The sequence below is a fragment of the Loa loa genome (genome assembly GCF_000183805.2).
Source record: "Loa loa unplaced genomic scaffold supercont3.165, whole genome shotgun sequence".
Classification (NCBI taxonomy): Eukaryota; Metazoa; Nematoda; class Chromadorea; order Rhabditida; family Onchocercidae; genus Loa; species Loa loa.
Window position 1 is genome coordinate 75,558 of NW_018108345.1, and position 14,160 is coordinate 89,717.

At 34.0% G+C, this 14,160-nt stretch overlaps 3 protein-coding genes across 4 annotated transcripts in view; 1 reads left to right on the forward strand and 2 right to left on the reverse strand.

Annotated features, from left to right (window-relative positions):
• The window catches only part of LOAG_17974, a gene marked incomplete at its 5' end in the record, with an annotated part of 9,986 nt that extends 5,143 nt beyond the window's left edge, over positions 1-4,843 (reverse strand). The window contains 14 exons of one of the 2 annotated variants that reach the window (XM_020450643.1): positions 156-316; positions 426-580; positions 726-840; positions 1,247-1,442; positions 1,611-1,864; positions 2,055-2,238; positions 2,315-2,573; positions 2,761-2,881; positions 3,181-3,341; positions 3,589-3,717; positions 3,771-3,807; positions 3,862-4,050; positions 4,145-4,345; positions 4,577-4,843. In XM_020450643.1, coding sequence (XP_020305649.1) covers positions 156-316; positions 426-580; positions 726-840; positions 1,247-1,442; positions 1,611-1,864; positions 2,055-2,238; positions 2,315-2,573; positions 2,761-2,881; positions 3,181-3,341; positions 3,589-3,717; positions 3,771-3,807; positions 3,862-4,050; positions 4,145-4,345; positions 4,577-4,771 — 2,357 coding nt within the window. The remainder of the gene's footprint in view (positions 1-155; positions 317-425; positions 581-725; positions 841-1,246; positions 1,443-1,610; positions 1,865-2,054; positions 2,239-2,314; positions 2,574-2,760; positions 2,882-3,180; positions 3,342-3,588; positions 3,718-3,770; positions 3,808-3,861; positions 4,051-4,144; positions 4,346-4,576) is intronic. The other variant, XM_020450644.1, reaches the window with a different exon arrangement.
• Positions 4,844-6,273: 1,430 nt separating this feature from the next.
• On the reverse strand, positions 6,274-9,471 carry LOAG_07733 (hippocampus abundant transcript 1a; the record flags this gene model as incomplete). The annotated part of the gene is made up of 8 exons (XM_003143266.2): positions 6,274-6,519; positions 6,646-6,824; positions 7,150-7,316; positions 7,419-7,539; positions 7,897-8,170; positions 8,330-8,537; positions 8,704-8,894; positions 9,307-9,471. 8 exons carry the CDS (start codon positions 9,469-9,471, stop codon positions 6,343-6,345), a joined length of 1,482 nt encoding a protein of 493 aa, XP_003143314.1. The 3' UTR covers positions 6,274-6,342.
• A 3,911-nt stretch (positions 9,472-13,382) lies between these two features.
• The window catches only part of LOAG_06232 (hypothetical protein), a gene marked incomplete at its 5' end in the record, with an annotated part of 10,065 nt that continues 9,287 nt past the window's right edge, over positions 13,383-14,160 (forward strand). Inside the window, 2 exons of the mRNA XM_020447094.1 lie at positions 13,383-13,446; positions 13,922-14,014. Coding sequence (XP_020302639.1) covers positions 13,383-13,446; positions 13,922-14,014 — 157 coding nt within the window. The remainder of the gene's footprint in view (positions 13,447-13,921; positions 14,015-14,160) is intronic.

Here is a 14,160-nt window from a genome sequence, read left to right on the forward strand (position 1 = left end):
TATATATATATATATATATATATATATATATATATATATATATATATATATATATATACAATAATCTTCTCAGAAACTGGTCGAGAAAAGGTCATTTCCTTCTTCGTGCATAAAACTCAAATATAATCATCTAAACCTGAAATTATTATACTTACCTGTGTAGCAATGCAGTAAGTTGAGGCTCTAATATTACTTCCAGCTCTTTCAACTTTGACGCTGGGCTATCTTTTAGAATACCCGTCTTGCCACCGTTTAATTTCCTCATTATATGCACTTCCTTCTGGTAGGCTATCACCAAACGAAACACAACGGTGTTCTGAAAAATAAAAACACAATAGTTGATAAAAGCTGGAAGTTAAATTTGCCTTCTCATTCGTAAACAGTTTCAATTATAATGATAAAAAAAAAGAAAAAAACATACTTACAAAATGAACAATTAAATAACTATCGAAGGGAATAGCTTGCATTGAATGTTTCTCCTTCAATATTTTTGACAGTTCGATGTAAAAGGCAGTTTTTAGCCGAGCAATAGCGCCCAGATCATCGCCCCATTTTCCACTCTGCTCCATTGTTATTTGCACTATATACAGAATCAATCATATGTCTGATGAAACAAAAAAAACAAATATACCAATTTTTGTCCCTTCAAGGATGTAATGCATTATAAAAAGAAATAATGTCTCAAAATTGAATGAAAATACTACTTGGTGATAGAAAACAGAAACCTTCTACGCTGGGCAAATAAGGTGGTGAGGTGTGTGACAACGGAAGTGCTACAGAATCTTTAATGGCAGCACTGCATCTTTCGACCACTGCATTAGTAGAGAGAGGTGGGAAGGGCTGTAAAAACATTTGAAAAAAAAGAAAATATGATAAAAAAGAAAAAAAAACAAATTATTTAGCTGAAAATAAAATGGACGATACGTTTGGTTACAACATCGTAATGCACAAGACATGAAGTATGTAATTAAATTAACTCTAGGGTTAATTTAAGATTCGACACACATAATACTTTGCCAATAACGAAATTAATGAAAAGTGATTTAATTTTACCACTGATAAGTTGGTTGATAAATTTTTGAGAAATATCGGTGTAAAACTATTTCAGATCAGAAAAAATCACTGAAGTGTTGATAGAATGTAGTCAGCCAACGCAAACTGATGTTCATTATTCAAAGTGATGCAAATAAATTCCAATGAAATGCAAGATTTCATTACAATTAAAAAGAAAATAAGTGAATGATACCGCAGTTCGTCTTAAATAAGTAGACACAGGATGGATATTTGTGATAAGAAGAGGCAAGTCTTGCACCATCCGAAGTATTTGGCATAATTTGTCGTAAGCTCTTCCAATTACACTATACCTGTCCACTGCATTAGGTAAGATCTCTTCCACCTTTAACGTTCGCTCTTCCACATTACACGCTTCTAATTTCAAATGTCTAAAACAATGTAAAATCATCAATACCACTTTCTAATCTTGTAGTAAGTGTAATTTAAGACATCTGATAAGACTGACTACTTTCTTTCATAATAAGAATTCTAGAGAAGATATAAAAACTGTCAGCGATGATTAAAACGTATGATAAACAAACACATGGAAAATCTACCTCTGAAGAATATGTTGGCAAATAAGTGCAGTGACATTATTGGAACCCCAGACAACTGCTTCACAGATTGCATTATCCGGAAACTTGCGCAATTCACAGATTTCACCCCAGAACTGACGAAAATGTACTGCATCCGATGACTTTGCTGGTGGACCACGTGTTAATAAATTATTCCACTTTGTCGAAAGTCGAAATCCAATTAGCAGCGCTACCTCATCCGTAGTACATTTCTCTCTTTCCGTACATACGTCCCACTGCAACCAGCGATTATGTTGTCATCAAAAGTGGTTTTTAATAAAGTATCCTCCTTGTCTTTCGGAAGTTCCCAGCTATTTCCTTTCCAAATAACTCACTATATGAAGATTAACTTTTATTGACACACTCTTCTATGTAAAGTTCAAAACAAAAAAACACGAAATGGATCACTAAAATTGATAAACCTACCGGTGTGATCTGTTGAACAGATGTAAAAAAATCGAAATTCACAATCCTATCCGACAAAGCTTCTTTCAGCAGTGGAACTAGCCTGCGTTTGAATATTAGCAATAGATCGTTACACGTGCTTACGCACTCTGCACTGCACATTTTTTGGAAAGTATTTTGTAGATAGGGTTGAGGTAATCGTATCCTTAAAAAATTTCTTTTGTTATAAAATCATGGCATCGAAACTCGAGACAGAAAGGGATTTTTCTCGAATAAAATACCTGATATATTGGTCGAAAGCTGTAGTAAAAGGATGACTTTTTACAAAAAGATGATCAAATTCACTGAAGCTATTAATCTTGGTTATAGCATCGGTGGCAGCAGTACGAATCTGCTCCATAGCAGTGGCGCTCAAAGATGCAGCCAAATTGAGATATCCTGTATGATCGAGGAATACAAAGTCAAAGTGTGATGAGAACTGTGAGTATAACGCATCATTATCACACAAACCCAATCGAGACTCTTTCCAGTTTATTGATACTGAAATTTATCATTTTACACAAGTAAATTTAGATTAAACTGTTTACTCCCTCTTAAAGATATATCATAAAAACAAATACATTTTTTTCCCATCATCTTAAAATAATAAATTCCTCTCTTTCTGCTTGACTCGTCCCTATTAGTACTTCACTTAGTTAATGAAGATACGACCAGAAAATGAACTCACTGATAGAGGAGAAAAATCCTGTGATAATGTCGAAAACAGATGCCTGAGCAAAGGAAACTTCTTGAACGTTAATGTATATAAGCCACGTTGCTAATAGCAAATCCGAAAAACCATCAACTCTCTAGAAGAAAAAAAACGTATTTTGAGACGGATAATAGGTTCTCTTCCTGCCAAAAATATTTGTAACTATAGCCTTTTGATTCCGAATATACAATGACTTTAGAATTACAGTGAATTTTTACAATCCGGAAAAGGTAAAAAACGGAGAGAAATCAGTTCAAAAGTCTTCTATTTTTTATGGGCCAGATACGCCCTTAAATCGAAGTATGTGAAATAACTGCCTTTAAAGCAAATACTGCTTCAACTAATTTTTGATATGAAACAAAGTAAAGTAACAAAGAATGAGAAGTAAAAGAATACCTGAATGAAACCCCTCTGAAGCATCCACGAACGTATCATAATAAAAGCTTTTAAAAAGTTCGGTCTTTGCTGGAAAAAAGCTTCATGCTTGGATTCAATTTCTTCGCGTAACACATCAATTAATATCTTTGAATTATAGACCGGTGTAGGTGTATCGATACCTGCAATAGCTCATTGACTACTTCGGGAATGACAACGAAAACAGGTTAATTAGATCAACGGTTCGATAGATACCAATTTCAGTGCTTTGAACAGTGGATTTTGTATTCTAACTCAGTATGTTCCGTGATGCTAACAGTAGTGATAATCTTTTACTTCCTTTTTTTCATTCTAATTTCTGTCTGTCTATTTCTACCGTTCTCGTAAGTCTAATCAACAGCAATTTTCAAAACAGCTGCACTCACTGACCGAGAGATCCGAAGTGAGCAGAACAGAAAGAGGGCCTTAAATTATTATTTTCTGGACGAAATCGAGAAATCTTCGTGAATTCTCGAGGAGGTGCAAAATGAATCCGCAAGAATCCATCATTTTCATGTCCTGGAATGGAATCCCAATTAGTTATGATGCGAAAAGTTATTTGTAATATTCACTCGGAGTTTCAAATTTTAAAACCGTTTGTTTTTTTTTCTAAAAATACAGAAAAAAAAATATTTCTTTTGTGGCGTGAAACGTATTAATTACAGCTAATAACAGTAAAAAGATATCGCCTTTTTCTGATAGAAACAATAAAGGTTTCAATGTGTCGAAATGATCCAGTCCAAATTTAACCGACAACTCCGTTTTTATCAAAATCCGTGCTACCTGACAAGCATAGTGAGCACGTTTGACGAAGTATGCAAAATTGAGGTAATCGCGCGAACCAAAATAATCCTGGAACATTCAGAATTGTGAGCTTTTCTTAAATCACCGAGAAAAAAAGTGAAGCAAAAATTATGAGAAAAATAGAGCAAAAAAGCCAATGAACCTGAGGTATAATAATGATCAGATCCAAAACGGGATCCATTTTTGTCTGATGACCAACACGCCAACTGCCTAAGGTATCGATTTTAACAGGATGGATCCAACGACAATCACACGATGATTTAACACTACTTAATTCCAAATTAAACGGTAATGATAATGGAAAACGAATTTTGCCTAAATGCAGTTCCTGCAGATCGTTCATCTGAAATGTTCAAAAACGAAACATATGCAAATAATGTGGAAGATTACTTTTGACTTCAGTAAGATCAAAACTTCAAATTCAGTAAGCATTATCTGATAGCAGCTGACGACTATTACTAGTGAAAAAACTTCATAATATCTGGAAAAAAAAAAGATCTTACACAATAATTTGCTGCGTCACTTCAGGCAACCCTTATAAACGATAAGTGGAAATACACGTAAGATAATTAACCTGATGAGCAATTCTTGCTTCCTTAGCTGCATAAATAGTACTCTTCACTGACTCAGCCAACGTTTCCAGTTTACGTCTTTCGGCATCAGGTAACATGATCTCCTCAATGTAATCATCAATCTGCATGCATACTAATCGTTGTTTTTCACGTTTCCGGTCAATTAATTCCGATGCATCATCTCCCTTGCGCTTCATTTTTTTTTTCCAAGAAAACAATATGAACTGGCGGAAATAACTGTATTACTCGTTTTTAATGTGTCTAAAACTAATCTGTTAATTAAAAACATAATGAAGTGACCAATCAAAGACGGATAACTTAACAATATGATAATATAAATCACCAATAAACGAAGAATTTGATCGCAGGTAGCAAATTAAGTTCGTAATTTAGAAATACCAGTTGAGACAAAGAATAGCAAGCAAACATGAGAATGACCGTTATTCTTCTTTAAACTAGGGAAATTACGCTTGCATGATGTGTCCTAAGAAAATCGCATATGTTTAAGCAGCGGAAAGAAGTAACTGATTTTCGATGTAGAAACATAGGGAAAGATAACATAAATAAAAATGTTGCATGAAAATCTCTATGGCAAGATGTCCATCTTTTCATGAGAAATACATATTGGATCTTGTTACTATACTGGTTGACAAATAAACGGTCATTTGGAGCATATCCTTTTTACTCAATTCTTTTTGATAAATTCAAAACATATACGAAGTATTCAAATTAAAAAATTCTACAATTTTTACCTGCATGAAATTTACACGCGCTAAATCGAAAGCCCGGTCTTTACCAAAACTCCAATCCGGGAAAACATATAGTATGAAAACTGATCAAATAGTGAGGTTTTCGCACGAAATTCAAAATTACAAAATTGATAAACATATAACTGGAAAAAGTACGTATAAGAAAATGTTTTGACGTTATACATCACAGCTTCTATAAAATACGCAATGAAATAAAGTGAAAAGAGATACAGATTAAGAGAGATACTACGCAAATAAAATAACAAAAAAGCCTGTGGAATAATACAAATCACACAGAAGCAATGTATAAGCAAAGATGACAGTTTTTCAATCCCTTCTGACAATAAATAAAAAAAAAAAGAAAAAAACAAGGAAGTTCAGATATACAACAATGGAATAAAGATGAATAAATGGCCATTCTTTTCATGCACCATAGAAAACACACATAATTCAATGCTATCATTTAAGTCTACAAAATCTAAAAACAACAAATAATAAAAAATCTTAAGGGCACATTCCCACATATTCTAGAGCCCAGTATTACCAATAATTAAAATCCTAATGACAGTGAAGGAAGCCAAGTATTATCCTCATCGTTGTGCACTTTTCTGTGGGTATTTATGATAGGCTCGGAAGGTACTATAAATATACGAATCAGTATCACAATAACTCGAGATCAGAATTGAATAATGGCATTTTGCGCACACCACTCCCACAAAATCCTAGTTTTGATTGGGAGAAACTTGCATAGGTTGGTGGCCAATAGCAACTACTCGCTGCATAACGCATAACTTCAGCGATTCATTCCAGCAAGGTATATATAACAAATAAACAATTAAAAATATATATATATATATAACAGAGTAACCAAATATATATATATATATATATACATATAACAGAATAACCAAATAACCTTAGCAGTTCCAATCCAATTAAATTCTTTTATTCTCTGAATACATGTACCTCATTTCAATTTCTGACACGATGTTATGACGAAGAGTTACTCCAAAGATAAACTAAGAGCTTTGAAGTAAACGCGAAGCATCATCTGATGACTGTCGACTATGTGTAGTGCTAGGTCGTCGGAAGAATCGTGTATTCACTGACGGTACCTTTGGTAACGATGAATTTACAAATAAGGCGAGTAATACCATTAACGATCCGAAAAAAAATGGCGGTCCTGGGATTACCTTCTGAAATAATCATTTATTTCATGATAATAAGTCATTTTAATCGCTGCAAAATGGAAATGACAGGACTTCCAGGCTTCTTAGAATTTCGTAGTATTCCAAGCTTCACAGTTTCTCAGTAACACTTACCCAGTTAAATGCCAGTTTCTCAATTGCAGTTTCATTTCGACGCGGTGAAATGATTGGCTGAATTCTTATGCGAGGTACCGGAAAAGGAGGTATGCCAACATGACCCGTACCATCGTTATCCACATTTAAATCCATGTCAAACAAATAGAATATAAAACCGAATAGGGCTGGACCTAAGCCTAAAAGACATTCATTTATAAAAGAAGGTCGAAAAAGAGAAAGGAGAACGCAGTGAGAATTTCACACATTTCTGTTTTTTCATTCTCCAATATTTTCACTTCCTTTTAACTTCTACATCCCTCCAACTTTTTTATGGTGTTACTCAAGAAAATGTGTTATCACATTCAACACGTTAAATTAACAAGTTTTAGCTTCTGTAAATTTTCAAAGGTTTTTCTTTGGAATCTAGCAGAAAATCACATCGGTAATGAAGTTTTGAGAATTACAGATTAAGGATTTTTGAAGAATTTCATTTCAAAACAGCTACAAAAGAAAGAATATGACCTTGGCATAATCCACGAACACCGGTAATGACACCCTGTACAGTTCCTTGCTTATCACGATCGCTGTGTATACTAACAAATGCACTAATTGATGGATAAATCAATTGACTCATCGCTACCAGAAGACCAGCAGCCCACATCATCCAATATTTGGTACCCAAACCATACCTGAACAATCATATTACTAATATGCATCAAAGACAGGGCATACAAAGCTTTTGCATTGGATATGAAACTTTTCGTAAAGCAATGCATATTTCTCAAACTGACCATAATAACTGAGCAAACTGGAATGATAAACCAAGAGTTATTGTATGTTTCGTGCCAACAGTGCTAGTAAGAAGGAAAAGTATGCCGGTCTGAGCAACAACAGACAATATACCAACAAGTCCTGTAAAATATATTGACATGCGCTGTGACAATCTTATCGATACACTCAAAAGTCTATTTAAGACTCTCAGTGATTTAAAATATCGATAGCTTTCCCAGTAACGTGAGCTAGAGTTACACGCAATAACCGACATATCAACGTAAACGATTTCTGCACGCATTGCTCAATTCTATGCATTATCATTAGGACATGGATATCCGCAATACCATACCCCAGCCAACTAAAGTCATACAGGGGCAACAAAGTTTCGTCATGGATCCTCAACCTCTACTTGATTTAAGTAAAAGAATTATGATCATCATATTCAATTTTACCTAAAACAAAAAATAAAAGAGGTAGGAATATTTGACCACTTACCGATAAAAATGGCGACTGCTTCCGGAGTAAAACCAACCATAAGCTTTAAATAAACGAAAAAACAGGAAAATTGACCAGCTTCGGGAAGATAACTTAAAAAAATAATAGCAGCCAAATGAAGCACCAAACGATCTTCCCAAACAATTCGTAATGTTGCAAATGGATCGGCTCTCTGCCAGCGAAATGCATCTACTGCTCGACGATTACGGGAAGGTAATGATTCTGGCACTAACAGTAATATAAACAGTACATCCAAACTTGCAATTACTGTGGCCTACAACTAATATCAGTTATGATTAATTAGGACCAATCTCCTCCTTCCTTACTTTCTTTTTAACATATTTGTATTAATCCGAAATAACTTATGAACAAGAGATAAACAGTTGCCCGAACTGCTCATTAAAAGGTACTGAAATTGAAACGATAAACATACAAGTAAAACAACGCTATCATCACCCCACGACTCTGAAATCCATGCTCCAAGTGCTGGTGATGTAACTAAAGATGCTGCAAATGTGGCAGAAATGAGGCCGTAAGCAGTTGAACGGTCAGCTTTGTCGGTGATGTCAGCCACGTATGCAAGTACAACACTGAATGTTATCGAAAATAGACCACTAATTGAAAACAGAGCAAAATACCACCTGAAACAAAAAATTTTATTCCACCATTACAGCATCGATGCTTCCTTTCTGCAACTTTTATTTAGTGAATTTACGAGATAAAAAACAAAAAGTTCGACCTTCCGTACTCCTTGAATCCTCCTATTTCTTTTTTGTTAAAAGTACAAAGCAATAAACAATCACCAACCATGGGCTGATTTTAAGGCATGGTATAGGCATGCATGTGAAAAATACAGTAAGCAGCAAAAATGACTTGCGTCCCCACTTGTCCGATACAGCACCAAGCAGTGGCGCACTCAAAAACGAGAGCAGACCTTTGATGCCAAGAATCACACCATTCATTAAGAATTTATTCGTAGGGAACGTATCGGCCAGTACCTGCAAAATTTGTCATATACAACAAATTAAAAATTTGTTACACTCGTGAAATACGTCAACAAGACCAATCATCCTGCTTATTTCAACCATTATTATTTCAGGATGGAATGGCCAAAAGAAACTTGCACATTACAATTTATCCACATATCTATGGTTTATAATTCATTGTAACATCAACAAAATCGTTCACACTTTTCACGAAGTATTCCACTTCGTGATATATCGTCCATAAAGGAGTTTCGAACATCCACAATAAGTACTGATTCACTTTACCCCAACGATTACATGAAGAAATCTGTGCTGCACCCATCATAAATCCTTATTTTGTTTTGATAGCAAAGATGAATATTGGCGCAAAAAATGAAAATAAAAAAAGAAAGGAGGACACCAATCTATACAAATAAAGACGAACATTAATGACCGGTACGGTAAGTAATCCCCAGGCGAAATATTCGAGGAAAATGACGATAACTGCATGATGAACGCTAGCTTCACAGCAGCCCACAGTGGTTCCATCATGTGCTCGACGTAGCCTTCTGCCAAACAATACCTCGAAAATACGAGTACTTCTTACCATTCGCCTCTACTCCACCTGAAATGCAGAAGTATTAAATTCATGCAATCCTTCCCGACCAATCATTTCTTACCTGCAGCTAAAAGCTTCCCCACTGTCGAAAACCTGTTTTCAATATTGCACAGCGTGTTTACAGTGTTCTATCTACTGTCTTCTTATAAGAACATTCGTATCCAACATTCAAACACAAACCGGATCTGAAAACTGTTTTATGTGGAGGAAATAAGTATGATGCCGGATGCACATTCCGGAATCCCCAGTGAAAAACCAATCAGACTGGGAGACAGACAGAAATAGGACAATACCTAAATATATCCTAAGTATATTTTATGGGGATAAAAACATTTCAACAAGGACCATTCTTGCAAATAATAGCGTCATTTCTCAGAAATAGTAGCCTGGAATAATCAGTCTGTTCTGGTCGATATTTTATAACACCACTACTATCATTGAAACATCAGAACAAAAAATAAAGAAAAAACAAGAACAAAAAGAAAAAAATGGGGAACCTTGCGAGGTAATATATATCCTCGTCAGGTGAGTCGGCTATTCGTTTCACACGTTGGATGTTTGGAATGATAATTGGTGTTCGAAATAAGAAGCCTACCGGTGGTTCACTTCCTGAATCCATTCCACATATATTTATTGTGCCATACAAATCGTGCAAACCGTTAATACGAGATCGAAACAAACATTACCTGAATGATAACGGCATATCATCCCCACCTCAACCATAAATTACGAGGATAAAGTAAACCATCTGGAAGGAAAAACCAAAAGTACAATGTAGCATGGTATGTAATCCTTCCATTAATTTCAAATGCAGTGATTATTTAATTTATGCATGGAAATTATCCTAAATAAAGAAGAATGCAAACACATCGTCTTCATCCTTTATTTCTACATTCTAATACTACTCTTTCTCTCGTTCTCGTAGATTAGTCAAATTGTAAATGCGCAGAAGAAGATGGAAGCTATTTGCACGGTTGGATCAAGAATGCTCGGTGCTGGTGATAAGTATCCCGTGGTCAAAAGCGCTATATACCGAAATTGAGTAAAACTAAGTGATAAGAATATATTTATGTAATGTTTCCAAGTTTTCTAGCCATACGATTAGCTATGAATGACACACAAGCAAGCATTTCAAATAAGGATTATGTTAATTATCACGCAATTCACATACTTTAATACAATTGGTGACATTGTCGAGTGGATAAAAATCATTCCAACGTTCATTTACAGTGCTGTGTAAAATGACGGAAAAAAAAAAAAGAAACTCACATCTAAACAAATATAAATGTCACGTAAATCTTATCCTGAAGAAATAAGTCAATCTCGGTTTGTCGCAACCACGCATGTCACGATAACTGTCCCTTTCTTTGATAAAGCAGTATCTCCATGAAAATTAGCGTTTCAGTATGGTTAACTAATGCTTTTTGTTCTCCGAGATACCAGAATTATTCAACATCAGGATGAAGCGGGGGTTTAGCAATGATTTAGGAGATGATCTCATCCTTTCAGTTAACCTATTTTTGTCCTCTCGATACTTCTATTTTCTTTCGTCTGACTTTATTAAAAATGACCCATTACTCTTTGCATCAAGAAGATTACTTTTTTTGCACTATTTAAATATCAGAATATCGTACTAATGTTCATCTAAGGTGAAAGGTCAAGCTATTTTTGTTTCGAAGAATTAATACCATTTCATACACATACATTGCAAGAAATAATCATAAGATAATTGTAGTAGTTCTTTAAAAAAGAGGATGTTCCTTGCTGGAAATTGATCCTAAAACTTATGAAATAGTAACACAAACAAGTTTTACGCACTTGATCACCAGATACTTTCAAGAATGCGATTTACTACCATGCACTTCCAAGAATGCAATTGACCGTTATATACTTCTAAAAATGCAGTTGACCACTACGTACTTCCAAAATCTCAGTTGACCACTACATATTTCCAAGATAGTCCATTGGTATAAACAGAAGCAAACATGGATATTACAGTTATATTTTAGAGGAGAGATATAGTAATAACTGTGATGATAATATTCTAACCTTGATAATGAAGTGACCTTATTTGTTTTACAAAAATTTAAGTCATGTTTATTGTTTGAAGTTTCGCTTAACCTTTAATATGGAATTGAGCAAAAAGAAGAAGATAATGGAAAAAAAAATACAGGTTACCTTTTTATTCATTCATTACCATCTTTACAATGGTACTGTAACGGTGATTCAAATTATATTCCGATCACTACTACCGTAGGTTAGCCTTCTAATAAACAATTCAAACAAGTCAGCAAAGAATACACTAATATTAGTCAAAAATTCATCAAAAGAGAGAGTATGCAACTTGTATCTACCAGCCAAAAACACTCAGCAACAATGACATCATTTACAGTAAGGGTACGAGAAGTGGTTAATGGTACCGGAAACAACAGTTACAGTAGGAAAAGTTACGGTAGCAGCAGTTACAGTAGGAACAGTTACAATAGGTATTAGAGTTAGAATAAAAGGAATGGAACAGTGAACTAATCTAATTGTGGTTACATTTCTATTAATATCTCTAATCAACGATAATAAATGTACATATCAAATACTTGATAGCAGTTATAAAATACTATCGAAATATATGACAATGAAATGTTGATAATGATGATAATAATCATCGAATTATGATGGTGTGTTCATGAACAATTGATTAAATGATCATAATCACCAGATAAGACTTAAAAACTTTAGATAGAAATGGTGGGAAGAAGAACTTGGCAAACTGATTAATTCCTAATTATTTCAAACATATTAATCATAAAATGAAACTGCTATCACTAAAATGTATCCATTGATTTACCAAATTTACATGATAAGCAGACAACCCGCGAATCCTCAATGTTGAGAAAATTCCAAATATGCGGGAATTGCAAAGAATGCAATCAACAGATATTACCAATAATTATCTTTCGTTAATCTCTTTTTGTTTTTGCATCATTTTACTTTTCGGATTGTACAATCATTCATTTCTCTTTATTCTACCAACATAATTTTTTAAATATCAATATGAATCCTACTAAAAAATCTATCTTTTTAGTATTATTTTACAATCTCAATATTAGGGAAAATATCATATTACTGTACTGATTACCGTACCCTACAGATGTGTCTATTTTCAGTTAAATGTTAGAATATGATTAAGACGATTTGTTCCAGAAAATTTATTAGCTAAATTTTTTATGCAAATTTTGAAACCTGAAAACTGGAATGATAAGGGTTTCTTCCAAAACAACTGGCAATCGTGTAAAATCTATTTTTCATTGAGTGAACATCATTTCTTTTCTTTTTTCCTTTTTTTTTTTGGTTTGCAAATAATGATACCAAAGAATGAGGTTCCAAAATCATCTAATTGTCACAAAAATAAATGTTAATATTTGGGATACTTGATTATCAGTTATCATCAGATTCGATTTATTCCACTAATCCTATCAGTTTATCATGTTACTTACTCACAAAGAAATCATTACAATAATAATAGAGGTACGGCTCATACTGATATTATATGAAAGAGGTACCATATTACTGTACCGATTACTGTACTCTGCAGATATAACAACGACAAATTAATTTATAATTAGAAATAGTATTGGCAATATTTTTGATCAAAAATTAATTTGTCATTGGAATTTTCAATTGTATTAAATTGGTGAAGAAAAACTTTCAATTGATTACTTTTCGATACTTTTTACATCCTTCAAGTTAATTAATTTTGTAATTTCTTTTACAGGGTACACTTAATACTGATATGATATATTGGTGCTATTGTTAGTTAAGCCATTTTATCGAATAGTTAACTTTAAATCAAATTTAGGATAAAATAAAGGCTTGCGTATCGATAGGTAGTGAAAATCGAATTAATCATGAGTCATACCTTTTTATCTCTGGATGAGTTAGAACGATGCTTGACTTATGTTCCTACATACGGTAAGTTACAGTAATCTTACTAAGTTATGTAAAGTGTGGACAAAGACTGAAATACAGCAGGAATGTTATTATCGATAGATAAAATCTCGAATGGGTTTTGGAAGATAGATGAACAGGTTCCAAGATGTAACCAAATATAGCATTTATTCGTCTGAGATCTAAGATTTTCGTAGTGGTACAGCAGGGCAGGATTGGAAGGAGGTTATCTGGCGGTAACGTTCCATTCAGGATTGAGGCAGAAAATAGGGTTCCAAGATTTCCCGGCGAGTAACAGATTGGTGGAGATTGTTAGTTCTGGAAGGTTAATTGTGAATTCCTGAGTTATTGATAATCGTTGGTTTTTGGATCAGTTGAGATTGTCAATTTCCGAGTCATCTGAAATTTTTGAATTTTTAAACAACTTGAAGCTGATAGTTTTCGGACAAGTTAATAGTGTTAGTTTTTGGATAGATTACTGAGTAATGTGATATTTCAGGGCTGCCGGGTATGACTGATTGTCTGAAGGGAGAAGAACTTGTATTCGCCTCAACTTATACATTCCAACCTATTCGGGTCATCCGCATTTCAAGTAATATCTCCTTTCTTTTTTTTGCTTTTGAATTAAAAAAAAAAAACCATAACAATTCTGATTTCCCACCTCCTTTTCGTTGGCTTAGCTGAGAAGCTGAACAAGCGTAAAGATGGTTTGTAGCAAATATGCTTGCGAAATATTTT